Genomic DNA, 27013 nt, shown 5'->3' with positions numbered 1-27013 from the left:
GTATGGCTTCCACACCCCTCCCTTTAGTGGGTCTTAAAATGAACACTCACAGCCTTCTCCTATATGCTTTTAGGTCTTATCTCCATGGAAGAATTCCATTCCATGTGGAAACTATTTTGTAGTCACTACAACCTTCATATTGGTGATTCCCAAGTTGATGAGCTTGCTGAGAGAATGGACTTGAACAAAGATGGAAGCATCGACTTCAACGAGTTTTTAAAGGCTTTCTATGTCGTACACCAACTTGACAACTTGCACAAATCAAAGACCCAACTTGCTTAACAAGATGTAGAGCTTTCCCTCAAGAATATAGTCACTAATACAGTGTTTTTGCAGTACCGGTGGTAGAAACAATAGGCCCAATTTCTGCCCTGAGCAGATGTGTAATGTGGGTATTAGAAGTGCCTAGTAAGCTGTTTTGTTAAGACTAGGTTAAATGTCAGCTCCAGTGGCAGGACCACACATTTCTAGAGAGCAACTGATGTTGGGCCTAGTGTTGGTCTCTTTGATGTCCACTAACCAGGAGGCCAAAACAGTTTAGAAACATACTAAAAGAAAAAACCTGTAGAACACAGGGGAAAAAAACGAAACTACACCATCTGTAAGTGGCTCAGGAATAGGAGGAGGAATACTGAACTGCTAATGTAATAAAGCATTTCCAGCTTTCAACTGTAATCTTCTTTGGTGATACCATAAACCAGTAATTCTTAATTGTGGGGGAACCACTCTTCGGGGTTGGGGGCCATATCAGATTCTCAAGGTAAGCTGTGGGAAGGTATCATTTGAAAACATATTATTTTGTTGTACGTTGGAGATACAAAGTGAACACTTTCAGCTTGATTCCTGCCTTGAATATGGTTTGACACCTTCATGGGTAAGTAAGATGAGGCTTTGGTTATGCATACATTTTGTAATTTATTCTGCTATTCCGATGGCATATCAAACACAAGAAGAGATGTCTGTTTAAAGGCAAGTGTATTTTAATTTTTCTCTAAGTTTGAGAACTTATAGATCTATCAATATGACAGGGTAGATATATTTTCTACAACACTGCCTGCTATGTACACCAAAATAATGGATAAAATATAACAAATATATTTTTAAATGTATAACTGAGCTGGTAGGAAAGTAAAGGAAAACCTATGGGGTAGGGGAAAAGAGCATAATTAAAGTCATAGCAATGTTAACATTAGACAGGATAGACTTTAAGGCAAAGAATATCATTAGGCATAAAAAAAGGTCATTACTGAATGCTAAAAGGAGTGATTCACCAGGAAGATATAATATTTATAAACATGCATATAATAAAAGAGCTTTAAAATTTATAATGCAAAAATTGACATAGCTACTAGAAGAAATAGAGGAAGATTTTAAATTTACCTGTCAGTAATTGATAATGTAAATAAGTTAGTATATAGAAGATTGGAGAGCCAAATTAATCCACCTGATTATGTGTGTGTCTGTATGTGTATACTCTGCAATTAATTTTAGAGACTGCATATTATTTTCATGAACACATGGAACATATATAAAAATGGATCATGTATTAGACCAGTGATTTTCAATCTTTTTCAACTCCTGGCCACATAAACTAATTACTAAAATTCTATGACACACCAAAAACTATATTTTTGCCAATCTGACAAAAAATAATAGGTATAATTTTGATTCATTCACACTGGATGGCTATTGTATTGGCTGCTCTCATTTTTTTTTATTTGACAGTATAAGGGAAAAGAGATCAGTGCCCCTGACTGAATAATGATCAGGTATTGCATGTTTTAAAAATTCTTGCAGCACGCCAGTTGAAAATCACTGTATTAGACCACTAAAAAGGTCTCAAATATCAAGCAATTGGTTACAAAGAGACTATATTCTCTGATCATAATGCAATGAAATTAGAAACCATATAAGAAGATAATATTAATGACCAAAAAAGGATATAACAAGCTCTAGCAGAAATTGCTAAAAATACAGTGAATAACTTTATCCAATAATTTTTTTAGAAAATTGGAGAATGGATGATTTCATAGGGGAAAATATAGTTTACTAAAGCTGACTCAAGAACGAAAGGAGGATCTGAAGAGACACATAAACATTAAAGAATGTGATGGCTTTGCAATGTGTCTATTTGAATAAGCTGAATGACATTTCTCAGAATTCCCTTTCTTGTATATTTCTAGTTAAGGTAGGCCATGAGGGAGACTCTTGAGAGAGATGGAAGACAAAGGGAAGAACAGCCATTGTGTAGCTCCTACCCAGTGTTGCTTGTTGGTGTGAAGCCCAGCCAGGCCTGCATCCCTCTACATTCCCTTGGATCCTGTCAGCTTCTCCGACTCCCGGGCCAGGTGTGTGTGTATAGTTCTGTGACAAAGGGCCTGGCTTCTGCAGAATGACCTGTTCACCAAGGCCATCGTCGATAAGAATGGACTGAGTCCATTCTCGTGGAGTGCCAGTTAGAGCCTGTGGGTTTGAGCCTGCTTTGGATCTTCCCTCCTGACTGCCTGCCCTGTGGGCTTCAAGGTCCAGCATCAGGTATGGTTTCTACAACCTGAGTCTGCTTAGCTAGCTTCCACACTTGCATAAGTTACTTTTCCTAGTGGATGGATGGAGAGAGAGAGAGAGAGAGAGAGAGAGAGAGAGAGAGAGAGAGAGAGAGAGAGAGAGAATGAATCACCTATGGGTTTGGCCTCTGGTTGCACCCTGATAGATACAGAATTTGGTGCTGAGTGGTTCCAGAAGAATCGAAGCTTAAAGCTGAGTGCTCTGCATGCATACACCTGATGTGCACAGAGCTGCCCCATCATCTCACATGAAAACGCACTGATGATCTCAGGACAGTGGTTTTAAGAAATGTCCAATCTCTGGCAGTACCAGATGACCTTTTGTTGTTGCTTCCTAAATCACCTGGTTATTGAGTCTCAGGTTCTTTCTGGAATTCTTATTTTCTCCCTTGGGCTTCTAATCTCTGGAATTAATTATCTGCCTTAATTGGAAAATTTACCTAAAAATTTACTTTCATTTTACTAAAGATTGCTATTTAATGTTGTAAAACTTCTGCTCGATATGAGCTGTGCTTAACCACAATTCAATTTTACAAAGCATACACACACATACACATACACACATACACACACAGATATGGGCAAAGGTGGGTTTACAGTTGTGAGTACATGAAAAACACAGTTTATTCTTGTGTTATCATTTATTATTGTATTTTCCATACGAATAACTGTAAACCTACTTTTGCCCAACCCTCTGTGTGTATGTTTATGGAGAGATGTGAAATATCTCACTTTTAATTTCTATTTCTTTATTACAAGTGATATTGAGCATCTTATTTGTTGGTCAGTCTATTTTCTAAGAAAGGTCTTGTTCTTATCCTTTGCTTATTATAATATTACACCTGTTTGCCTTTTTCTTACTAATTTTTAGGAACTTTAAAGTTCTTGATGCTGACCCCCTGTTCTTTATTTGGGAAGCGGATATCTTCTCCCAGTGTGTGACCTGATTTTTCACTTTCTTTCTGACATATATTTTCAAGTCAAGTCCTGAATTTTTGTTTATAATTTGTAATTTTGAATCTTGCCAAAACCCTAAAATATCCTTTCCAACCATGGAAATATCATAAAGGCACAGTTGATCCTTATTATTCACAGGTTTTATAGTTGCAACTTCACGTACTCACTAACATTTATTTATAAATGAAAGTCAATATTTATGGAGACAGTGTGCAAAGTAGAGGACATTTTGAGTCACATTATGTTCCCAGCTGAGGTCGAATAGAGTGATGGCCTGCCTTCTTCCAGCTCTCTTGCTGTAAACAAGTGTCCTGATAGTCTATTTAGTGTCACATGGGATTTTTATTTTTTAGTGTTTTGTTTTCATTTTTATTTTTTTTGTTGGTCTTGCTGTTTATAATGCCCCCCAAATGTAGTATTGAAGTGCTGTCTAGAGTTCCTAAGTGCGAGAAAGTGGTGAGGTGCCTTATGGAGAAAATTACTTTATTCACACATGAGTTATAGTGTTGCTAGGTGAGTTCAGTGTTAACCAACAATATATATTAAATGAGGTGTTTTTAAACAGAAACACACATTAAACAAAGTTATGTTGTTGACTGACAGAGATGTTATCAGAAGCTCACAGTGACCAAAGGAACAATTGTTTTCCTAGGAACAATTTGCAAATTCGGTGGTCACAGAGATTATAGAGAACATAACGATTGCAAATAACAAGAATCTACTATAATAGTATTCTTCAAAAAGTTTTAAATATTTTACTTTTCAAAAGCATTTACCTCTTCCACCCACTGGAAATTTTGGGATGATGCAGAAGCACCATTTACTGAATTGTTCATTTGTTCCTGCTAATTTGAAATGCCACCTCTGTCATATTAAGCTCTGCCACATTAAGCTCTAATTCTAGGCTTTCTGTTAGGATTCAATGGTCTCTCTGGTCTATCATCTGACGAATACCTCATGTATTAAATACTACAGCTTATAATAGTCTTGATATTTGCTATTATGAATTCTCTTCCTCCACCTTTATTCTCCTTCAACATTTCTTTGATCCTTTAGTCCTCTGTACACATTTTAGGATAAGCTTGTTAATGCTGGGAAATCCCCTGTTGGATTTTTATGGAAACTGTATTACATTTATAGATTAATCTGGACAGAATTGCCATCATTACTGTATTGAGTTTTCCTATGCATGAACATGGTGTATTTCCCCCCAATTATTTTAGTCTTTGCTCATGTCTTTTAATAAAGAATTTCTCATTATTGTAATCTTTTTTTTTTTTTAAAGATTCATTCCAACATATATTATGGTGGCTTTTTTGTTTTTGTTTTGTTCTCTTTTAATTCTGCATGCTTTTTTTCTCATAGGGTTTAATTCTAATGATTTTATTGTTTCCCTTCTAGTCTTCAGGCATTTTATACATATTTCATTTATAATCTCATTCTTTTTTTAAAAAAAATATTTTATTGATTTTGTACAGAGAGGAAGGGAGAGAGATAGAGAGTTAGAAACATCGAGGAGAGTCATCGATCAGCTGCCTCTTGCACACCCCCTACTGGGGATATGCCCGCAACCAAGGTACATGCCCTTGACCGGAATCGAACCCGGGACCTTTCAGTCCCCAAGCCGACGCTCTGTCCATTGAGCCAAACCGGTTTGGGCTATAATCTCATTCTTGTTAGCTCTGTGTATTTGGAGTTTGTTTGAGTGTAATTGTATGTTTGTCTTGTGTACAAACTCTTGATCAGGTTGGATTGTTCATTCTCAGACCTTGTTTATTTATTTATTTATTTTATTGTGAATTAATCATTAACAGGGCTTGTTTTTTTTTGTTGTTGTTGTTTTTTGTTTTTGTTTTTGTTTTCTGTGAAAACCCCATGATGTTTGGGATGTAGGAGCATCTCTTCAGAGAAGTCTTTGTATGCTTCTGCCTTGTGCCTCAGGAGGGTCTCTGCCTGAGGAATAAGTCCTTCATTATTTTTTAGTGTGGAGTTTCTGAGATGTGCATAAAGTAAAAGCAATGTGAAGTGTGGTCCTGTGGTTTAGTATTCTCAGCTTTTCTTTTTTTTCTTCCACCTAAAGCCCTGTGGTCTCTCTTGTATAAATCTTTCATAAATAGAATAGTCCTTCGAGGGTCTTGGCTTTATGCAAAGCTCTCAGTTCCAGTTCCCTACCTCCCAAAGCCGAAGCCTCATTTGCTGCTGCTGTGTGGGAATTACCACCGGAGCCCTAGGCCCTGGAGACAAATATCCCCCACCCGAATTAGCTTAAGCTCTCACCCCTCTGTTTTGTCACTTCCCTACTTGTTTCTGGCACCCAGGGATTTGCTTTTTTTATTTATGAGCCTCGCTCTACATTTAAGATAATTATGTTACGTTTTACTCAGTACTTCTAGGTGATTATATACCGTATTTTTCGGACCATAAGAGGCACCAGTTTTTAGAGAAGGGAAATGAAGAAAAAAAGATTCTGAAACAAATAGTGTCCTAAAATATTTTATGTGCATTAAAACCCAACATCACAGTCATAAACACATGTAATCAACCCTGTAAAGTAAACAGCAGCATTTAGAACCATTTTAGAGCCGGGCAAGCACACAGAGACCACACAGAGCCGGGCAAGTAAAAAAACTTTTTTTTTACAGTATATGTGTAGGCTATATTTGGACCATAAGAGGCAGGGACTTTTTCCCCCCACTTCTGGGGGGAAAAAAGTGCGTCTTATGGTCCGAAAAATACAGTAATAGTAAAAGGATTTTCAGATTGTCGGAGTCTACTGCATTTCTAAAAGCTGGTAAATACCTTAGACTTTTCTTATTGGCTATTTGTTAATAATCTTGAGGGCTTCATATTTTTACCTGGACAATGATTGAATGTTCATAATGTGCCATGGTGCTTGAATTGTGCAACATTTGTTATTTACTGGGTCTCAACTTTTAAACTTTGGTCGACTTATTTTTAAATATTTTTCCTCTTTGATGTTGGAGTTTGTTTTTTTACATAAATGGGATCATATTATATATATTTTGGAATAGGGGCACTTTTTTTCCTTTAACCTTTCCTCCCCCAGCACAAGCATGGCCTTCATCATTCCTTCTCCCTCACCTAGGGAAGCCATGTGAACCTAATACATGGCCTTCCATATTTTCATCTGTTCCATATAAACCTACACATAGGCTTCATATGTATATATTTTACATACTAATACATAATCAAGGTGGATTTACTGTTGTATATTGTATAAAAATGGGATTATGATATACATAATTTTCTGTATTCTGCTTTTCTCAACCAATAAGATCTAGTTGAAATCCCTGCAAACTCAATGGCTCTAATTCAGGGGTGGGGAACGTCCAGCCCACGGTTCATATAAGGCCAGTGAAATAATTTGGTTTGGCCCTGCCAAGGCATTAGGGGTCAGTTAATAAATGTGTGACCGAATATAGCAGGCTCATTTTTAAGTTGATAATTTTGAATGGCCCGAGAATGATGTTATAAATATCCAAATGGCCCTTGGCAGGAAAAAAGTTCCCCACCCCTGCTCTAATTCGTTTTCTTTTTTGAATGCACTAATCATGAGTATACTATTTGGCAAATTTCCACCATGAATACAACCATGTAACCACCACCCAGATTGAGAAACAGAACATTACCAGTGTCCCAGGATCCCCATTATGCAATCTTTCATGAACCTCACCCCCACCCTCCACTCCAACTCAAGGGTAGCCATCATCTTTAAGAGCATTGATTTTTTTTAAGCCTGTTTTGTGCTTTATAGATTTGGAACCATTCAGTAGATATTTTTTGTGTGTAAAATTATAACATACATAGTAATTGTAGCTTGTTTATTTTGGTTACTGTATAATACCCTATTGTATGGCTATATCAGAATTTGTTTATCCATTCTACTACTGATAGGTGTTGGGGTTATTATGGACAATGCTGCCACGAACATTTTGCTTATTAATTTATTTTTTTTAATGGCTGTATAATAATTCAGTGCTATGGCAGACCAGTCTTTATTCAGCCATCCTGCTTTTAATAGTTGTTTATTTTGTCTCCAGCTCTTTGCCACTAAGGCAAAGCAATAAATATTGAACATATGTCCCTACATAGGAGTACTAATCCACTCCTAGTAGTGGGATAGTCAGCCAGAAGTCCAATTGCTGGTTAGTATAGTAAATGTCTTTGAAAAATAAGTGCTGTTGTTCTGTTGTCTTCCAAAAAATCTTAGGAAGTGCCATTTCCATCAGCAATTTATGAAAATTCCCTTTTCCCTCATTTATACCAGCTTTAGATGTCATAGTTTTATGTCTTGTGAATCTGATAGGTGTAAAATATCTCATAAGTGCTTTAATTTATATGACCTGCTTACTAGAGAATCTGAACATCTTTTCATTTGTCTGGACTTGCTTTACTGTGAATTTTATATTGATATTTTTGCCCATTTTTATTTTGAACTATTCACCTTTATTTAATTCATTTTGTAAGGTATTTTTGTTTAGTATACAAATTAACCCTCTGTCGTTTGTATTACAAATTTTAATTCACATCTATTGTTAATTGCTTTGTTCATGTTACCTTTATCATACAAAAGTTGTTATATTTTAAATTAGAGGCCTGGTGCACAAATTTTTACACGGTGGAATCCGGCCAGCCTGCCCCAATTGAGTGATGGGGCCTGGCTGGCAGAGGGGAGGGACCACAAGTGGTTGGAGGGCCAGCCCCGCCCCGATCGAACTCAGGTTGAACTCCTGATCCAACTCCCAGTTGAGGGGATAATTTGCGTATTAGCCTTTTATTATATAGGATAGTAAATATATCCATATTTGCTTCTATAACTTCTGGACTAGCAGAAGGTCTTTCTATGAACTGTAAGGTCTTTCCAAGGACCATAAGGTCCTTCCAATGACTATGAGGTTTTTCCAAGGACTATGATGTCTCTTCTAGAACTATAACTTCTTTTCCAAGGTCTATAACTTCTGGACTTGCAGAAGCTCTTTAGATGATATATTTATTCTCTTGGATTTTTTGTAAGGTTTTCTTTTTCTTTTTTTTTCTTTCTTTCTTTTTTTTTTTTTTTTTTGCATATAAGTTTTTTTACACCCGGGAGTTTTACATCCTATAATATGTGGTTTATTTGTATATTCTTCCATATAGATACCCTATTGTTCCAGCCTCATTTATTGAATAATCCATGCTTTCCCCACTAAATTGAATGACCACACCTGTAATAGACTAATTTCACAAGCATACCACTATTTTAACTCTAGATTTTCTAGACGTTTCCATTAATTTTTATCTACTTTCATACAAATATTATATTGATTTGATTTTTGTGGCTTTGTAGAATTCCCTATCTGGGAAGGCAAGTCTCACTCCACTTTTTTTTGTTTTCATAGTTTTCTTAGCTGTTCTCAGGCATTTCTTTTCTATATGAACTTTAAGATAATATACAATTCCAAGAAAATCCCTGTTAAGATTCTAATTGGAATATAAAATAATTTATATATCACAGGGAAATTTTATATTTTATGACTAAGTATTTTTAATTAAGAACAATTTGTTTATAAATTATTTCTGTCGTTAATAGGTATTACAGGTTTCCTTTTATGATTTTTATGGCTCTCATATTAAATTTATTTCTAAATATTTATAGGTTTTTTTGCCACTGTTATAAATGTAAAACATCACCATTTGCATTTCTATGTACTCCTTGTTAGAGTAAAAAATCCATTTATTATTGTTATTGTATCTGGTATCCAGCCTCCTTACCAAATATTGTTATTAATTCTAAAAGCTTTGTATTTATATATCCTCTATCTAGGTTGCAAACAAAAATATAGAATGCCCAGTTATAAATGAATTTCAGATAAACTGAATAGTTTTTTAGTATGTCTCATACAATATATGGGAATTTGAAGTTCAAATTTAACTGGGTGTTGTGTATTTTATTTGGCAACCTTCTTTCCCAATGAGTATACCTGATTTCTTTTCTTTGCTGTTGCATTTGCTGCACGTTAACCTAAGTTAGGAAACTTCTTTTAAAAAATACTAGTGCTAGGCCTCCAAGGTTCAGAGATTAAATTGGTATATATATTTTCAATTTTTTTCAATAATTTACATTAAATATTATTTTCTATTAGTTTCAGGTGTACAGCATAGTGGTTAGACAATCATATACTTTGCAAAGTGTTCCACTGATATTTCCAGTACTCACCTGGCATCATACATAGTTATTACACTATTACTGACTCTATTTCCGAAGCTGTACTTTAAATCTCCATGAGTACTTAGTAATTACAAATCTGTACTTCTCAATTTTGAAAAAAGATTTTCTTTGTCACCATGTACCTGACTTACATTTCTGTAAATGTTTCATGGACCTACAAACAAAATACATTTTCCATTTGAAGAATGTCAGGCTCTCTCTGTATTTGTTACTCCAAATTTCTACTTGTATCAATCACTTAAACTCTGCTCCTACTGACTTTTTGCTTATTAGATATATTCAGTTCTAAAAGCATACCTCTAACACTATATTTTTATTATATTCTACTAGAGGCCCAGTGTATGAAAATTCATGCACTGGGGAGGGGGTTCCCTCAGCCCAGCCTGCCCCCTCTCACAGTCCAGGAGCCCTCAGGGGATGTCCTACTGATAGCCCATGGAGAGCAGGCCTAAGCAATTTGGCCTTCCTCTGTGGGAGGTAACCAGGCAGATCAGGGGAGGGGAAGGCATAGCCCCCATCTCCCTGCTGCTGCTGCCACTGCTGGCTGTGGTGGCTGTGAGTCCTGAGCCCAGGGCCTCGCAACCACTGTGGCTTTGTCCCGATGGACGTCCAGAAGACTTCTGCTCTAATTAGCATACAGTGGTGCCTCGCATAAAGAACGCCTCGCACAGCGAACGCTGCACACAACAAACTTCATTTCATGATTCATACAACGAACTTCGTTTCACACAACGAAGTCGCCCGAGCTTCCACGACCGCTTTGCCCGAGCTTCCACGACTGCTTCGCCCGAGCTTCCACGATCGCTGCCGATGTATTGCATCCTTCCGCGCAGGCACTGCAGGCAGTCGTTAGTCACTGCGCTTAACTTAAGCACGTATCGCGGCAATCGTTCTTCATTACGAATTAAATCACGCACGTATCACGGCAGTCGTCCTTTTAAGTTAAACTCAATATTTTTTTTTATATCATGGCTTCTAAAAAAAGCAGGAAGGTGATTTCTGTTTAAATGAAACAGGAAATAATTAGAAGGAGTGAATGTGGGGTAAAACAGTGTGACCTCGTCAAAGAGTTTGGCCTCAGCAAGACCACCATTTTCACCATTTTGACAAATAAGGATGCAATCAAATCAGCCAAAGTAGCCAAAGGAATATCAAAACTATTTCATGAAAAACATAGGTCTTCAATCCACGAGGAAATGGAGAGGCTATTAGCGATTTGGATTAAGGACAGGCAGGTGAAAGGTGACGTAACAACCCAAGATATTATCTGTCACAAAGCCAAGAGAATTTATGACGATCTAAAGAAAAATAATAACAAAAAATTTATCTTTTTTTTATGTCATCTTAGCATATTTTATGCTACAGAACGAATTATTTTTTTTAACATGTATTGTTATGGGAAAACGCGTTTCACATAACGAACTTTCCCCATAACAAACTTGCTCCTGGAACGAATTAAGTTCGTTGTGTGAGGCACCACTGTATTACCTTTTTATTAGTATAGATTTGCATTTTTATAGTTTTGACATCTATATTATTAAATGCATTTATATTTATGAACATTATATGTTCTTAATTATATATTTTTATCATACAGAGTATCTTTTATCTTGTTTTGAGCCCTAATTTTCTCCCTACCTCTGCTATTCCTGCTTCCTTTTTATTTGCATTTAATTTTCAATCTTTCTTTGTCACTTCATGTATTTTCCTGTAAGCAGGATTTTAACCTTTAATGGTATCAGACCATCTTTGTCTTCTATAGGGTGAGTTTAGTTCAATCAGCTTTGGTGAATTCACTGATATACTTGATTTTACTTTACTCATTTTACTCTGTTGACTTATTAAACTGTTGTTTTACTTTTCTCTTTTTCTATTTTAATTAAGTTGTCATTATTTCATTTTACCCTTAGTAATATCTATATGGTAGATAGACTTTTAATGGAACTTACAAGTGTATAGGATTTTTTAAAGTCTTTCACATGAGAGTTTTTAAGTGAGAGAGTAGCACAGATAAAGTCATGGACTTGAAAGTCAAACAAATGCCCTTTTTCTGTTAATCCTCACCTGAGGATATTTTCCCATTGATTTTAGAGAGAGTGGAAGGGAGGGGGAAAACAGAAAGAGAGAAACATCGATGTGAGAGAGACGCATCAATTGGTTGCCTCCCGTATGCCCATGACTAGGGCCAGGTACAACTGAGGTACTTGCCCTTGACTGGAACTGAACCCACGACCCTTCAGTCCATGGCCTACACTCTACCTACTGAGCCAAACCAGCTAGGGTCAAACAAATGTTCTTTTGACTCCAATCCAACTAATATTTCCATAGCATCTTGAATTTTGAACAAAACCAGGCATTACTAACTAAATAACCATGGCTCATGCTCAGATCAGTTTAGGGTAAGGATCTGTCACTCTCTCAGGGCACATTGGTGAAGGTCTCTAGTGAGCCAGAACTGAGCATCCAGGGAGAAAGGGTGTCAGCTGGCTCCATGTGCCTGCTATGGCCAGAACTGAAGGCCTGTTGTGTTTTCCAGGAGGATTCTCAGAAGGGTTCTGGACTTCCTGCCCTTCTAGGAATGTGTCCTTTCTAGTAGAAAGGCTCAGCCTTGGATTCTTAGCAGGAGCAAAGCTTTGGGCTGTGCCCATAGGTCCAAGAAGGTGGTGCTCTCAGGCCCCTATGGCTAATGGGACTGTCACCAAGGGAAGAAGGCTCTTAATCATCAGAGTGGAAAGTGTGTCTTGGGCACAGGCTTGAGGCCCTATTCTCAGCAACAGCTAGTATGTCCCTTGGGCCATTGTCCAACCATTGTCCTGGGGGGCAGGGCGCGTTGCTTCAATTGCCATATGACCAAAGCTCATAGCTCCCCTCCTGGTGTTCCTGAACCTCCTGGGAGGGCAGTCATCTAACAGGAGTCCATGAGATATTGTCATTTTGGAAAGCCCTCCAGAGACTGTACCTGGAGCTCCAATAAAATATCCAAAACCAACAAAAATGTCACATCTCTTTGTTTTTGGAAGGAATCCCAGCTCCTCGGTTTCAGAATACCATTTATCTCTTGCTCAATAGAAATCTCATCTGGCCATCATGTTGGTCTCTAATGAATAAGTTAGAGGAGAACAAATTTACCTATCACTTGCAACTTGGTAGATAAAACCTTTGAAAGCATAGAGAACATGGGGCTATTAAAAAAAATGCCTTATGGTAACAAGTAGGAGATCCCTGATGCCACTTACATGTTGGGTGTGAGTAGATTAAATAGCTCTTAACTAGCTCCCAGGAAACCCACAATCGGGGTAGTTCCTCTGCCTTGATAACCTCCTGGGATTGGAGTGAGGATGCAGATGAGGTGACATTGTTGGAACTTCCGCTGCCTGAATGTGTGTGCTGAGTGATGAAGGTGGTTGTGTCATGGTTATGTAGACTCTTCCTATCCAGCCTGGTGTGGCTCAAAGTAGCACTGTTCCCCTCTCCAAGAATGTAAGAGAGCACATCAGAACACACCGGATGTGGTGACAGCAAATGGCTCTGCTCCCACTGAAAGTGTGTGAGATGGGGCTTGTATTTCCTCACCTACAACAGGAATTACAGGGCAGGATTCTGGAAAGGCCTTTGGCAGCTCCCACAGCCTGTGAATCCTACATCCGTCAGGGCTCCTGCCCATGGCTGTCTGTAAAGCAAGTGCAACCCTATTCCCTCTGCAGACCACTGTCACTGAAGGTCTGATGGTGGTGGTGGTGGTGGTGGTGGTGATGATGATGATGATAAAAGTTCACACAAAGCATTTCCTCTGAGCCCAGCGCTGTCCTTCATGCCTATTAACTCATTAATCTTCACAACCACTCGAAGAGGTAAATACTATTATCATCATTCCTATTTCACATACACAGAGAGCATAACCCAGCTATCCAAGGTCATACAGCTGGTGCATGAAAACGGCCATGAGCCTCGGGACTGAGTGTGGCCACAAGGCTGTGCTGCTTGGTATCTGTCCTGGGAGCTAAGTTAACCAAAAGCTTCACAAGGATCTGGAAACTTCCTAATAACCAGGAGTTTCAACCTCTTCCCTCTCACCAAAATTTAATTTTTTAAAAATTGGCATGCTAGCAATAGTCAAAATGGCAACATTTTCCCTTTTCTTTCCCGGTGGCCCAGAGCCTTCCCCTCTCACCCCTGCTCTCCCCCTTCCTGGCTGCCCAGTTAGGCCCTTAGCCATTCCCCTGGCTTGAGGCTTTCCCCAATGAGGAAGAATAAATGTGGGCAGAGGAGTAGGGCCCTGGATACTGAACCCAAGTATAAAGACCCCAGATACAGCAAATATAAATAGAAATTCTGCGGCAGTGTGATTCACTTCACCATCATGACTCATGCTCTGCTAAGGTTTCCGTGAACAATATGTTCGCAGTCTGATTTAATTATAGCCCGATGCACTGCTGCCAGGGTGAGCCTCGGAGGGGCGCCCCAGCCCTCACTACCCCGGGCTGTGCCAGCTGAAATGCCTCCCCGTGTGAGTGGGAGAGGGCCCTGGGAACGGTTTGCCGCAGGTGCCATTTGTCACATCACGCGCGGTGGACAGCTCTTGAGGGGACCTCAGCCAGGAGGGCAGCCTCCTGGAACAAGCTGACAAAACCTTGTGGCTGGTCTAAACCCACTGGGGTGTCTGCCTCTGGGGCTTCCCTGCATGCAGAGGCTGCATTGAGACACACAGTGCGACAGAGCGTGGGTGTTTGCAGTGATCAATCGAGGGAGACAGGATTTAGTCAAAGTTCTCTGGTGAGAGTGGAGGGAAAGGCAGGCCGCCTGCCTTCACAGACTGGCACCTTCCTCCCTCCTCATCTCTGCAGCTTTAGGGACAGCACTGGAACCGCTGCATTTGAAGGGTTTCATTTAACAAATGTGGGGATGGGACCAAACCAATAGTCACGTTTCCAATGCCCTCCACCCTGGCATGAAAGCATTTGGGAAAATGATGCCGTTGCCCCCAGGATCTGGCATTATACAGAATGCACACTGCCTCTGTTGAGCTTCAGGGTTGCCGGATATAAAACATAGGCACCTTTGCTGAAACCGGTTTGGCTCAGTGGGTAGAGCGTCGACCATGGGACTGAAAGGTCCCAGGTTCAATTCCGGTCAAGGGCATGTGCCTTGGTTGCAGGCACATCCCCAGTGGGGTGTGTGCAAGAGGCAGCTGATCAATGTTTCTCTCTCATCGACGTTTCTAGCTCTCTGTCCCTCTCAATTCCTCTCTGTATAAAATCAATAATATGCCAAAGCCTGTTTGGCTCAGTGGATAGAGCGTTGGCCTGGGGATTGAAAGGTCCCAGGTTGGATTCCAGTCAAGGGCATGTACCATGGTTGTGCAAGAGACAGCTGATCGATGATTCTCTCTCATGGATGTTTCTAACTCTCTATCCCTCTCTCTTCCTCTCTGTAAAATCAATAAAATATTAAAAAAATAAAAAAATAAAAAGTAGCCTGTCTGAATCCACATTCATAACCAGCTCAGGTGCCTCCCAAGAGTTAGGAGTCTGCAGATATAGGTGGGGTCCAAAGGGGGTGGAGTGGGGGGTGACGCAGCCATTGTTTTTGAGCTTCTGCCATGCACAGTAGCTTAAGTACATTATTACATATCCCTCGTCATTGGTGTTGTTATTGTCTTATCTGTTAATCTCTGGAACCGCCCAATGTATAGTGTATACATTTACCATCCCATTTCGCAGAGGAGAAACCTGAGGCACCAAGAGACCATGCATAATCCAAGTGTGTCCAGCTCTAAGCAGTGTGGAGATGTGACTTCAGGCCCGCTGACCACAGAGCACCTGGCAGATAAAGGGCCAGGGGCCTAGGAAGAGTTCAAAGGCAGGTGTCACTCCTTAAGCCAAATGCCTCCATTCCAATTTTGCTGAAGGCTGACCATCTGGCCAAGGCCTCTCAGGTGGCAGTATCCACATGACAACAGACACACTGATTGTTCAGAGATATGAACTTTCCGAAGCACTAACCACGTTTTGTTTTTGTTTTAAAATATATTTTATTGATTTTTTTACAGAGAGGAAGAGAGAGGGATAGAGAGTTAGAAACATCCATGAGAGAATCATCAATCAGCTGCCTCTTGCACACCCCCTACTGGGGATGTGCCCGCAACCAAGGTACATGTCCTTGACCAGAATCGAACCTGGGACCTTTCAGTCCGCAGGCCGACACTCTATCCACTGAGCCAAACCGGTTTTGGCTAACCATGTTTCTTTAGATTTGAAGCAGTCTTTTAGAGAGAGTAGAGGAGGACCTTCCCTTCCCACTTAAGTTGAGAGTTTAAGGGCTACCTAGGGACCAGACTTGGCCTGAGGCCCAAGCCCAGAGTATTATTGATGGATGTAGCCTTGAACTCTGGACACTTGAGCTCTGGACACACCACAGGCCTTGTGATGCCTCTTTTGGGAGTGCCTTCAGTGGGGTGGGGTGCAGCCTGCTGCACCTGGTTGCCCATTTGCACATAGGACTTGGGTCATCATGGGCTGCATTGGGATTTTCTCTACCCTGAGAGTTCACCCCCTGCAACATTTCTCTACATTTCTACCACCCAATTCCTGTGCAATCCAAGAAAATGAGTCTCTCCCTTCTGAGGTAAATTTGTAAGGGAAATGCAATACTTTTTACCCAGATCTAGGTAAACATGGAGCCTTCGTTCATGGGCTTTCGTCCTGGGGGAACTCGGGAGAATTTGTGAAATTCACAAGCCCTCTTGAGCTTTGATTTCCTCATCAGTAAAATTCTGTGTTAATAACAGTCATCTAACTAAGCCGATGTACAATGATAACAGTGTGCTCTCTACCTATAGCTGACCGGATGTCCGGTTTAAATCTTTGCCTTCCTTTGTCTTTCCAACACACCTGAGGGTTGTTGAGAAGTGAGACCCACAAAAGACAAAGTCACTAATTCCAGGGACTCCTCAGAGCCAATACGGTGGGCCTCACTATTCCCATCCACCCTCCCACTCTCTTCCCCCACACGGTGCACACCCTGGCCAGCCCCCCGGAATGTCCCCTTGACCACCACCTCTGGCAGGGAGCTGCGCCTTCCTCCCAAGGATGACTCACTACATCGATTGCTTGCTTTCCATTGTGTTTTATTTTTTAAGTTCAAAAAAAGAAAGGTGTCACATTTAAAACTCAGCACAGCACATCTATTTAAAGTTCAGAGGCAGCAGCCTTTGACTTGCAGCATGGAAAGCCTTTGGAGCCTGGAAAGCCTGAGCCCCAGTCTTTTTCGTGCTTCCTGACACCCCACTTGAAAGGCAGGCAGCTGCTTGCAGGTGGCAGCGAAGAGATCTGAGGTCCCTTGGGTTGCGGATGAGGAGACATGTCTCCAAGGGCAGGTAAGAGCAGGCAAAGCGAAGTCTGAGAGTGAGAAACAGGGCCCGAGTCCCAGCCCAGGCCCCTGGGGCGCAGGCATCAAAGCCCCATTCCCGGAAGTGTGGCGGGCAGAGGCAGGCCATGGCTGGGTACACAAGTGTGTGTGTTTGCTTGAAAGTGGTTGAAGGACTGCATGAGGTTAGGCCTGAGATAGGGAAGGAGGGTGAGGAAGAGAACAGGAATAATTTTCCTGTCATTCAACCATTCCATTTCCGGCACTTCCCAGCTACCAGATTCTTACCCCTAAAGAGCTGCAAAGCAGAAGCTGCTGCAGGAGCTTCTGAGCCAGAGGAAGGAAGTTAAATTATCTTTGGCACTTGTTCCCTTCTCCCTTTCCCCTTCCCCCCACCGACAGTCCCTCCAAACCTGAGTAACAATGAAACCCCTCTCCCCTCTGCCCTGCCTCTTCCTGTAAAGCAAGTATCTCTGGACCAGTTGGCAATGATTGTGTCATTTCTTTGTCTCTTCCCCACCCCCACCCCGCCAAAAGCCAAACTCTAAGCTCTTCCCTTTGATAGCTCCACTTCTGCCCTCTGATGTCCTTCCCCTTCTGCAAACAGATGCACTCCTGCCTGGGGCCTCTGCCCTGTCCCCTCTGCCTGGCTTGCTCTTCCCCTAGGTGTGGCCTGCCTCCCTACCTCACTTCCTCCAGGTCTCAGACCAAATCCAGCTTTATCAGAGATTTTCTCGTCATACATAGGGCAGACCCCACAACTCGTAGGCCTCTTTGCCCTTTCTCTACGTTATTCTCATCCTGTCCACAGCTCTTATCATCCCCAGACACATTATGCATCTAATTGTTCCTTTGCTTATTGTCTGGGTGGGGAGAAGGAGGGGAGTCAGGCTGAGCTACAGAGAAACCTGCAGACGGCCTCACCCAGTTGCTATACCCACCCCACTGCCCCCCAGCACCAGGCTTTGATATCTACCAGTAAGACAAAGTTCTTAAGAAGCTCTTGCTTGTGACCCAATTTTTCAGGGGAGTGTTTTAGTCATCCTTGACCTGCTGTGGGTGGGGAAGACCCATCACATCCAGGGGTTCTAGGACTCAACAGGTTCCCTCCCATGCAAACCCTTCCTGAGCAGTGCCAGTGAGGCCTCTCCTTCCCCCTTGTACCATTGAGAACAGACAGCCGGTCCTGATGGAGGAGTGCCTGGCCTCCAGTGACCAAGGGCTCTGCTATGGCCTCTCTGCCCCTTCCCCTCCACCCCACCTGGTTCCAAGCTCTGCTGGAGTGAACCCTGCTCTGGCTCTGGGCTCTAATTTGGCCCCTCTCTCCCTATTGACTTGCTTATTTAGTCTCTTCCCTTACTAGGCCAAGCATAGCACCAACCACATAAATGTGTGCAGACAGCGCAAAAGCTACTGGTATCTCTGGTCTCAATCAGGGAACCGGAGAAAGAAGCACATATGGCAGGTGTGTGTGTGATCACTGCAGCGCGTCAGCTCACTGCTTTGGGGATTAGAAGCCCAGACACAGCCGGAGATTCAGCCTTCGGGGTCAGTTCTGCCTCCCGTGCTTCATGTCAAGGGCCCACTTAGCCGTTTCTTCATCTCCTGGCTCAAACAGCTGCCTCTCCGGCTGTGAGTTGGAGGTGGAGGCCCTCTCAGAAGCCACCCTGGAGCCTCCTGTCCCCCTTTGGCTCTCTCTCTCTCTCTCTCTCTCTCTCTCTCTCTCTCTCTCTCTCTCTCTCTATATATATATATATATATATATATATATATATATATATATATGTAAATTTTACTGATTTCAGAAATGAAGAGAGAGAGATAGAAACATCAGTGATGAGAGAGAATCATTGATCAGCTGCCTCCTGCTCGCCCCACACTTGGAATCGAGCCCACAACCAGGGTATGTGCCCTGACTGGGAATCAAACCGTGACCTCCTGGTTCATAGGTCGACACTCAACCACCTGAGCCACGCCAGCCAAGCTCTCTTTTTTTAAAATCCTCACCAGAGGATTTATTGATTTTAGAAAGAGGGGGAGGGAGGGAGAGAGAGAAATTGATCAGTTGCTACTCACCCCCCACCCATACAAGCCCTGACCAGAGATCAAACCCAAAACCTAGGAATGTGCACTGACTGGGAATTGAACCTGAAACCTTTGTTGTAAGGGATGACACTGGATTAGCTGTGGTTAAGGAGGGAGAGGGGGCAGCCATGGAGCTTGTGAGTGGGAGAGGGAGGGGATCAGCAGAGAGAGGCCAGCTTGCCTTGATGGCTGTACCCCTAGAGCCCAGGAGAGTGACTCGGATTCATGGGAGAACTCAGGGATACATCCCAGGTGACAGTTGAGGGAAATTACCTACAATGTCAGGAGAGAGGCTTACATCTGGAAGCAATTCCAATTCGTTATTTTTAAACCCCCCAGCTGGATAGACTTAGAAGGAAGGAGGCAATGATCATTTGTGTCTTGTCCCAGACGAGCTGTCACTCAGGGTCCAGAAAAAGGCTGATGGGGCTGGCCTGGTGGTTATGAAACACTGTGAGGCCAGGTCATTCCTCCTTAGAAGCTGAGCACTGGTGCCAAAAGGTGACACTGCTTGGTGGTCTGGGCAGCAGTAGCAGCGACTCAGCCACGATGACTTAGTAACATCTCTACCCAAAAGAGCACTTTCAATTGTCCTAGTGGAGCCCAGAGTGGGCACTGCGATGACCTGCACACCCCTAGCACACTCCTGCCCAGCCTTCCCCAGAGCGCACATATACCCCTTAGTCACTCCTCAGGGCAGACTGAGTGGGGGAGACACAGGTCCTTCTTCCTGGACAAATGAATAAAAGCCAAGAGTCATGGCTGTAGTGGGCACTTAGTTTTGGATGCTTGGCATCGAACCTCTTTCTGGGTCTGGGGAATCCCCCTGTTAGGAAGCCAACGCCGCCTCCACTGTAGAAGGAGGCACTGGCTTTTCCAGCCTCCCCCTCAGCTAACAACCTGTCCTCCTCCACCCGAGCTGAGGCAAGACACCTGCCTGAGACTGAATTGACAGCTAGTGGCTGTTGAAATCCACTCTGGTGACAGGTGGCAGCCTCTGTAATTAGATTCCAAAAGAGCAGAGGCAATGATCCTAGAGACGGTGGCTGGTGTGGGGGCATCTGTGGTGTCAGCCCCAGGGTGTAAGCCCGGGAGCACCCAGGAGTGACATGGGGAAGTGCCGCACCTGGTGACCATGTGACTTAGCCAATACCCTTTAAGAAACATACTTCCTCCCCAGCCAGATTTGCTGTCACCTGCAAATAAGAACTCTGACACGGTGCCAAAAGGTGACACTGAGGACATGACAGATTAGAGCTAAGGACAGACTTCTCCTTGGTGTATCTATCCTGGGTTTGTACCTCTAAAACTCTTAAAAAGGAGACATGGAAGGTACATTCACTATCTCATGCCCAATTCAGATGCAGCTTGGTCCCATGTGGACAACCCAAAGTTGTGCCCTTTGCAAAGCCTGGTGCCTCAGTTACACCAGCTGGAGGCGGAAGTGTCTGCAGTCATCCTGCTGAGAAAGAGGCCAAAGCTACTCAGGATTTAGTTTCAGGGTGTGGAAGCCCTGGTAGACCAAGTGCTAAGAATGCTTCCACCGGAGGCTTGGTAGTGTCCTTCCTTACATGTCTTCCCAAACAACAGAGCCATTTTTTTTCATCTCCCACCACCTCACTCCATGCTTCTGCATGCCGGGCGATGCACTGTAAATGCTTTCTGAGCAATTCCTTTTGCAGAATAGTTGACATATTGCAGTAAGGCAGAGGGATGAGTCACATGACATCAGAGATCATTGGTTCCCATGATTCCGGTCTTTCTAAGAAGGCATTTTTGCCAAAATTGCACATATGTTCCTTAAAACACACACACACACACACACACACACAATTATTTTCCGATGGAATTTTTCCCTCTCTCAGACCATCAGTCCACTCCATGCATTAGACTTGAGTACAGTCTCAGGTCTTCTCATTCCTCAGAGAACTGTCCTGGTAACTCAAAGACATGGATTTTCCTAAATGGCTTTCTGAGGGGAACAAGGAGGCTCCAAGAAGGTGACAGCAGCTTTACTTTCCTCTCACACGAAGAGCTATTGGTGGCCAAGTCTGGGAGAACAGAAGGAATTCTGGGAGCACACAAAGTGCAGAGATGCACACAACAGACTGCAGGGACTTCAAAAGCATAAGTCACCTTGAAGAATAATGGTGCTAAGGGAGGGAGAAGGAAGCTTTTGTACCCTCTGACAACAAGGAAGCAGAGAAGACAAAAGCTATTTGCCAGACTTGTGCACAAATCAATAGAACTGAGACGTGGTTCTGCTGTAATTTACATCAAGGGAGGCCAAGCCTCCTGTCTTCTTGTCTAGAAATAAATGGCTTCAATCAGCTGACAAACTGTTCTCTTGCCTCCTGATCTTTTTTTTTTTTTCTTTTCCTTTCTTTACACAGGGAGCATGTACATGCTCTCTATGCAGGTAGCTAATCTGTAAGTCTCTTCTTCCATTCATCACGCCTCAAGTATTGCAGAAGCTCTAACTCAGTGGTTGCCAACCTTTCAGACCTCATGGATCACCGTTCCACCGGTTGGCGACCATTGCTCTGACCTCCTGTCAGACGGCCACCGTGGGAGACACAGCATGACCAGTAGAGCCCAGCCCTGGTCACCGAAAGGCATAGCTGGCCAGAGGTGAGGGAGGTGAGGGTTCCTGTGATTTCTCTGTGCTTACTCCACTGCCAGTTCGTAGGCTTCTTGCACATTTTCCAGATGGCTAACTTGAGACACAAGGCTAAATAACTCACCTAGGTCAGAGCTGGGAGGGAAGGCTGGTTGGAGTCAGAGACAGAACCTTCCTCCTTGCTGCTAGATTCACCTGGGCCAAAGCCAGGGTGAGCAGCAGGTGGGGCAGCTTCTCACCTGAGGATGTTAAATGTTTGTTTCTGGTTCTGAGACAAAACATTCTGCCCTGAGTCCCAGCAAAGGTCAAAACTGGCCCCTCCAAATCTTAGCTATGGTGAATTGTGCCGATAGGAAGTGCCCACCAGCGGGTGAGTGGATTAAAAAACTACACCATGGAATACTACACTGCGGTAAAAAAAGAAGGAATTCTTACCATTTGCAACAGAACGGATGGAACTGGAGAGCATTATGCTAAGCGAAATAAGCCAGTCAGAGAAAGATCAATATCACATGATCTCACTCATTTGTGGGATATGATGAACAACATCAATTGATGAACATAAACAGATCCAGAGACAGAGAAGCAGCGATCAGACCATTAAACCTCAGAGGGAAGGTAGAGGAGGGTGGGGGTAAGGGGGAGAGATCAACCAAAGGACTTTGTGTGCATGCATATAAGCCTAACCAATGGACACAGACACCAGGGGGGTGAGGGCATGAGTGGTGTGTGGGGTGTCAATAGGGGGATAAGAAATAAAAAAAACTGGCCTTTCTTCTCTGAGGAGGGAGATAGGAAAGTGTCCATTCCCCCAATACCACAAGGCCAGGATGGTCGGGACAAGGCCACCACCATCCCCTTCCACCATCTGTTCCTCTTTGCTGCGTGGGCCTCAACTGCTCGTGAAAGGGATCAAACCTCAGAAGCCTGTTCTTCTTTGAAGCTGACAGCTTGATGCCTGTGGAAATGCAGTACTATTTCAGGATTTCATTTGAAAGAGGTTTCAAAAGAGTGAATTGAGGGCTCGGTTGAATTGCTTATTATGGCTCTTCTCCCGGCCCGCGTCTCAGTTGGTGAGCCCAAACACAGCATCTGTGGCTTTTGCACGTCATCCACAGGCAGGTGATTGTTCTAAATTAGCACCTGGCTCGTTTGGGAGAGCTGTAACTCTTCCTGAGCCTTCGCCCAAGACGTAAGCGGAACTCTCACAGCTTGTGCCTCTCCTATATTATCTATGTCTGAAATGATCCTCCAGGAAGTCTACCAGATAGATGATATGAGACCCGTTTATGGCAAGCATGTCTTAAGGACACCAAAAATAAAGGGTATGAAAATGCTACTAGGAAACCTGAGTGGCTGTGACTGCCCCCCCATCCCCCACCCCCGGACCCTCAGAGGCAAACAGGATAAAACAGATTTTCCAGGGAAGATGGGGTATGTAATGGAAGGCTCTGGGGCACTGCAGGAGCTTGGGGGAAGGGGAGCATGATGCCCACACTGTTGCTGGGGTCTGCCCCACCAGAGCCAGTGTTTGGGGCATACTCCACCTTATCTGCCTCTCTAATACTGCCCCCAACACACTAACGCATTGGTCATCTTTTCACACAGGCCTTCCTTGAGCCATGTCTCATTTATATTTATATGCCCACACTGGCACAGAGAAGCATTCTCAACACATGCTGATGAATAAAAGAAGGATCCAGTAATCTGAGGGGAACGGTTTTACATACTAACGTGAAAAGAGGGGGTGGAGGGTGTGAAGGAGAGAGGAGGAGGAGAGGAGGAATGCGGATGTCCATGGGAGTAGAAGCTGAGAGCCTGGCGACCTTTTCCCTCAGTAATTACTCTCTGCCTCATAAAGGAAAGTACTGTGCGTTTGAAGAAATTAAAACAGAGGCATTGAGGTTCCCTATGTATGGTGCGAGTACACCGCCGCGTCCAGGTAGGCACACCAGGGCTTGTATTCTAGACGGTCTCTCCCAGGGACAACTGTGAAATATCCGGCTGGGATTGACAAGAGGCTCTTCACTCGGAAGCATCAAGAACTTCCCTCTGCTTCCAGAACAGCCATTAGTACTACACTTTGACTCTGAGGGGTGTCACACACAGCGATGTCCCCTCAAAGCAGCTAGAGCATTGGCTTTCTCCACCATCAAACTTCCAAGCGAAGATCCAATGACCACATTCCCATTTCAGAGGCAGAGTTACCACAAAACCAACCTATCACTCTCACCCAGCCAGAGTTCACCATATGACCACCAGTTGACTGCCCTTTCAAGTCCTGTATTCACAGAAACTGTTTGCCTGTTGTCCCTCCCATCTCCAACCCCCAGGTTATTGGCAAACGATTGACAAGACCCTGTTGGGTCAGGTCTTATCCTGGCTCCTCTAAAATCAAGGCCACTAGCCACACCTCCCTGAGAGTATTAAGATGGCAATGTTTACAGGAGAAGGGCTTGAGTCTCCAGCCCCCAGCCTGGCTTTATCATAATAGAGAGGTATTGCTTTTGTGGGAGCACACCACCATCAATTTCCATGACCTCTGATGTTGCATACTCATCACCTGGTTCCCCCCAGAGAACAGGGGTAGGTACAGCCGGGGTGGGAGAGTGATGAGATGGGGCACAGGCCTTCCAGAGGGACTCTCTGCCCGCTTGAGCCCCCAAACAACAGCTGGCTTACCAAATAAGAACAGTTCACTCCGCCGCCACCATTCTGTTTGTTTTGCTAGATTCTGGAAAATGTGGGTTTTTTTTCAGAAAGCAGGAGAAACCCCTAATTCATGGCCAGTCAGGATAAACTTCTTGAAGACCATGAGCTAAAATTAATGAAGGCAGCCATGTCAATGAAACAAGAGGTCAAGAAAGAAAGAAATCCAGGAGAAAAAGCAAACTTCCCCAGAAAGAGTTGCTTTATTTAGAACAGTTTGATCCACAGACAGACTACCCCTTGTCAAGGTCTTCTTCTAAAGCCACTTCTTCAAAATAGACTCCCCCAGGTCATGGTATTTTGTGGAAGAGCCACACTCAAGGGGCCAAAGAGCTGCATGTGGCTCGGGAGCCGCAGTTTGCCAACCACTGTACTAGAAGGATCTTCAACATGTGCAGTAGCTCACCAAACCTATTTTGGTAACTCTCTATGAGAGCCAATTTAAGATGGATTTTTAGTTCATATTGCACTCAAAAGATACAAGTTTCCAATTCCTCCTTAGACTCCAGGAGAACAGATGCTATGACAAAATGTTCCAGCAAAATAGTCCTGGACAATAATCCTATGCCACTCCTTGGGGAAGCAACAGGATTCATGTTCTTTCTTTGGCTTGGACATATACTGTTTTCAGGTCACTGCCATCTCTGCCTTGCCAGTGTTTTTTGAAAAATATGTTTTTATTGATTTCAGAGAGAGGAAGGGAGAAGGAGAGAGGGATAGAAACATCAATGATGAGAGAAAATCATTAATCGGCTGCCTCTTGCACACCCCACATTGGGGATCGAGCCCACAACCCTGGCATATGCTCTGACTGGGAACCGACCTGTGACCTCCTGGTCCATAGGTTGACACTTAACCACTGAGCTACGCTGGCTGGGCCCTTCCAGTGTTTCTAATGGGACATGCTTCTGTGACAGCACAGGGGATCTTGGGCACAGAAGAGAGTTCCCAATGAGGCTAGGGGGCAAGTGACAGACTCACAGCACCAAGGCACTATTGCATCTGGCAGCCTGAATTGGGCAGCAATTCTTGCAAATGAGAAGCCACTGCCTTTGTTAGATAGGTCATTGTCCCATAAGCCCCGCTTGGAGCACTGTCGTAAAAGAAGTGGCAAATGCCTGTGGCTTGGTCTTTCTCCAGGGTGTCCATGGCGCCAATCGACATCTGTAGCAGGAAAAGGCAGAGTAAAGAATGAGCAGACTTCGATTTTCCAGCCCTGTGATGACTCTGTGTGCTGCGGGCCCACGGCCCGTGGAGTTCCAGGCCTGGGGAAGGAGAGCCTACAGTGCCCGGGGGGACATTGACCTCTGCTCCGGGCACTGCACTGGGTTCCCACATGCCCCAGTTCGCTCTAATAAGTGGATGGCTTCTCCTAATACAGAGGAAGTGGTTTTATCTACCCAGGGCTATATATGCGCAGGGGCAGTATTTGCACTAAAACCTATGCTGAAATGGACCAGTCCACTTCAAAGGTCTTTAAATTTCCCAAGTGGCCACTTTGCCACTTTTTAACCAAATAGTTGACATTTTCCACCAACTGTGATGACATTTTCTTTGGTCAAGAACATTCTTTCCGATTGGACTCAGAATTTCCAATCTTGATAAATGCCAGCCTAACTGGCTACCCTGCCTCTGTCCCCACCTTGGCTGTGGATGAATGAACAGGCCCGGACACACCCACCTGGTCCTGCAGGAACAGCTGGTTGGCCATCTGCACGATCTGGTCCACGTGGATGATGCCCCCGATGCTATTCATCTCGGTGTCTGAGAGCAGTGTTAGCACCATGATGGCTTCTACCAGCAGCTGCCGGTACTCGGGTTGAGGCACACGGTTCAGCACCGACTCAACATGGACAGCGAACTTGATCTCCTGCGGAGTCATCTGCCAAAGGGTCCAGTCAGGGGGTCAGGAGTGAGACAGGACAGACATAGCCTGTCACCAACACTAACCTCAACACCCACTGGGTTGAGGTCTCAGCTCAAATGTTGCCTCCTTTTTGGTCATTGTCCTGATTCTGCCAGCAGGACCCCTCTGAAACAAGAGGCCGAGGCTTTGCTCTGGGAGGCAGTTGGCCTTATCCTAGCTTTATTTGCCTATAACCCACTGGCCTTGGACTTCTTGGGGTCAGGGACCATTTCATATTTCTCATTCTTCTTCATTCTTATAGCATATGGCATGGTGCCTTGGGTAGGGTAAAAACTAAAAAAAAAAACAAACACGTTTTTAAAAGAATGAATAAGAGGAAAGAAACCAGGGAAGATGACTGCTCTCAGCAGAGAGGGGTCAGAGGAGGCTGCACGTGGGTTTGATGAATGTGGCATGCGGCTTTGCTCTTTTCTCTTAATAGGCTTTTATGGGGCAAATCTAAAGACCTTCACAGCCAGAAACGCTATTTCTGAGAGGAAGGATAAAAGGTGATGCTAATAAGTGTGGGAAAGAAACTTTGCAAAAATTGAGGGTAAGTAAGCCTGTCTATAAATGTT

At 43.5% G+C, this 27013-nt stretch overlaps 2 protein-coding genes across 6 annotated transcripts in view; one reads left to right on the top strand and one right to left on the bottom strand.

The window, feature by feature from the left end:
* PPEF1 (protein phosphatase with EF-hand domain 1) overlaps positions 1–576 on the top strand; it is a 106048-nt gene extending 105472 nt beyond the window's left edge. For both annotated transcript variants that reach the window (XM_084869602.1, XM_084869603.1), the window contains one exon: positions 74–576. In XM_084869602.1, coding sequence (XP_084725728.1) covers positions 74–282 — 209 coding nt within the window. In that variant the 3' untranslated portion in view covers positions 283–576. The remainder of the gene's footprint in view (positions 1–73) is intronic.
* A 24611-nt stretch (positions 577–25187) lies between these two features.
* Positions 25188–27013, bottom strand: part of PHKA2 (phosphorylase kinase regulatory subunit alpha 2) — a 57198-nt gene continuing 55372 nt past the window's right edge. For all 4 annotated transcript variants that reach the window (XM_084869439.1, XM_084869441.1, XM_084869442.1 and 1 more), the window contains 2 exons: positions 26211–26411; positions 25188–25693 (listed from right to left, as the gene is read on the bottom strand). In XM_084869439.1, the coding sequence (XP_084725565.1) occupies positions 25523–25693; positions 26211–26411 (372 nt within the window). In that variant the 3' untranslated portion in view covers positions 25188–25522. The remainder of the gene's footprint in view (positions 25694–26210; positions 26412–27013) is intronic.

This window comes from Pipistrellus hanaki (assembly GCF_964339955.1).
Source record: "Pipistrellus hanaki genome assembly, chromosome: X".
NCBI classification, from domain to species: Eukaryota; Metazoa; Chordata; class Mammalia; order Chiroptera; family Vespertilionidae; genus Pipistrellus; species Pipistrellus hanaki.
This window is presented reverse-complemented; position numbering and strand designations above follow the sequence as displayed.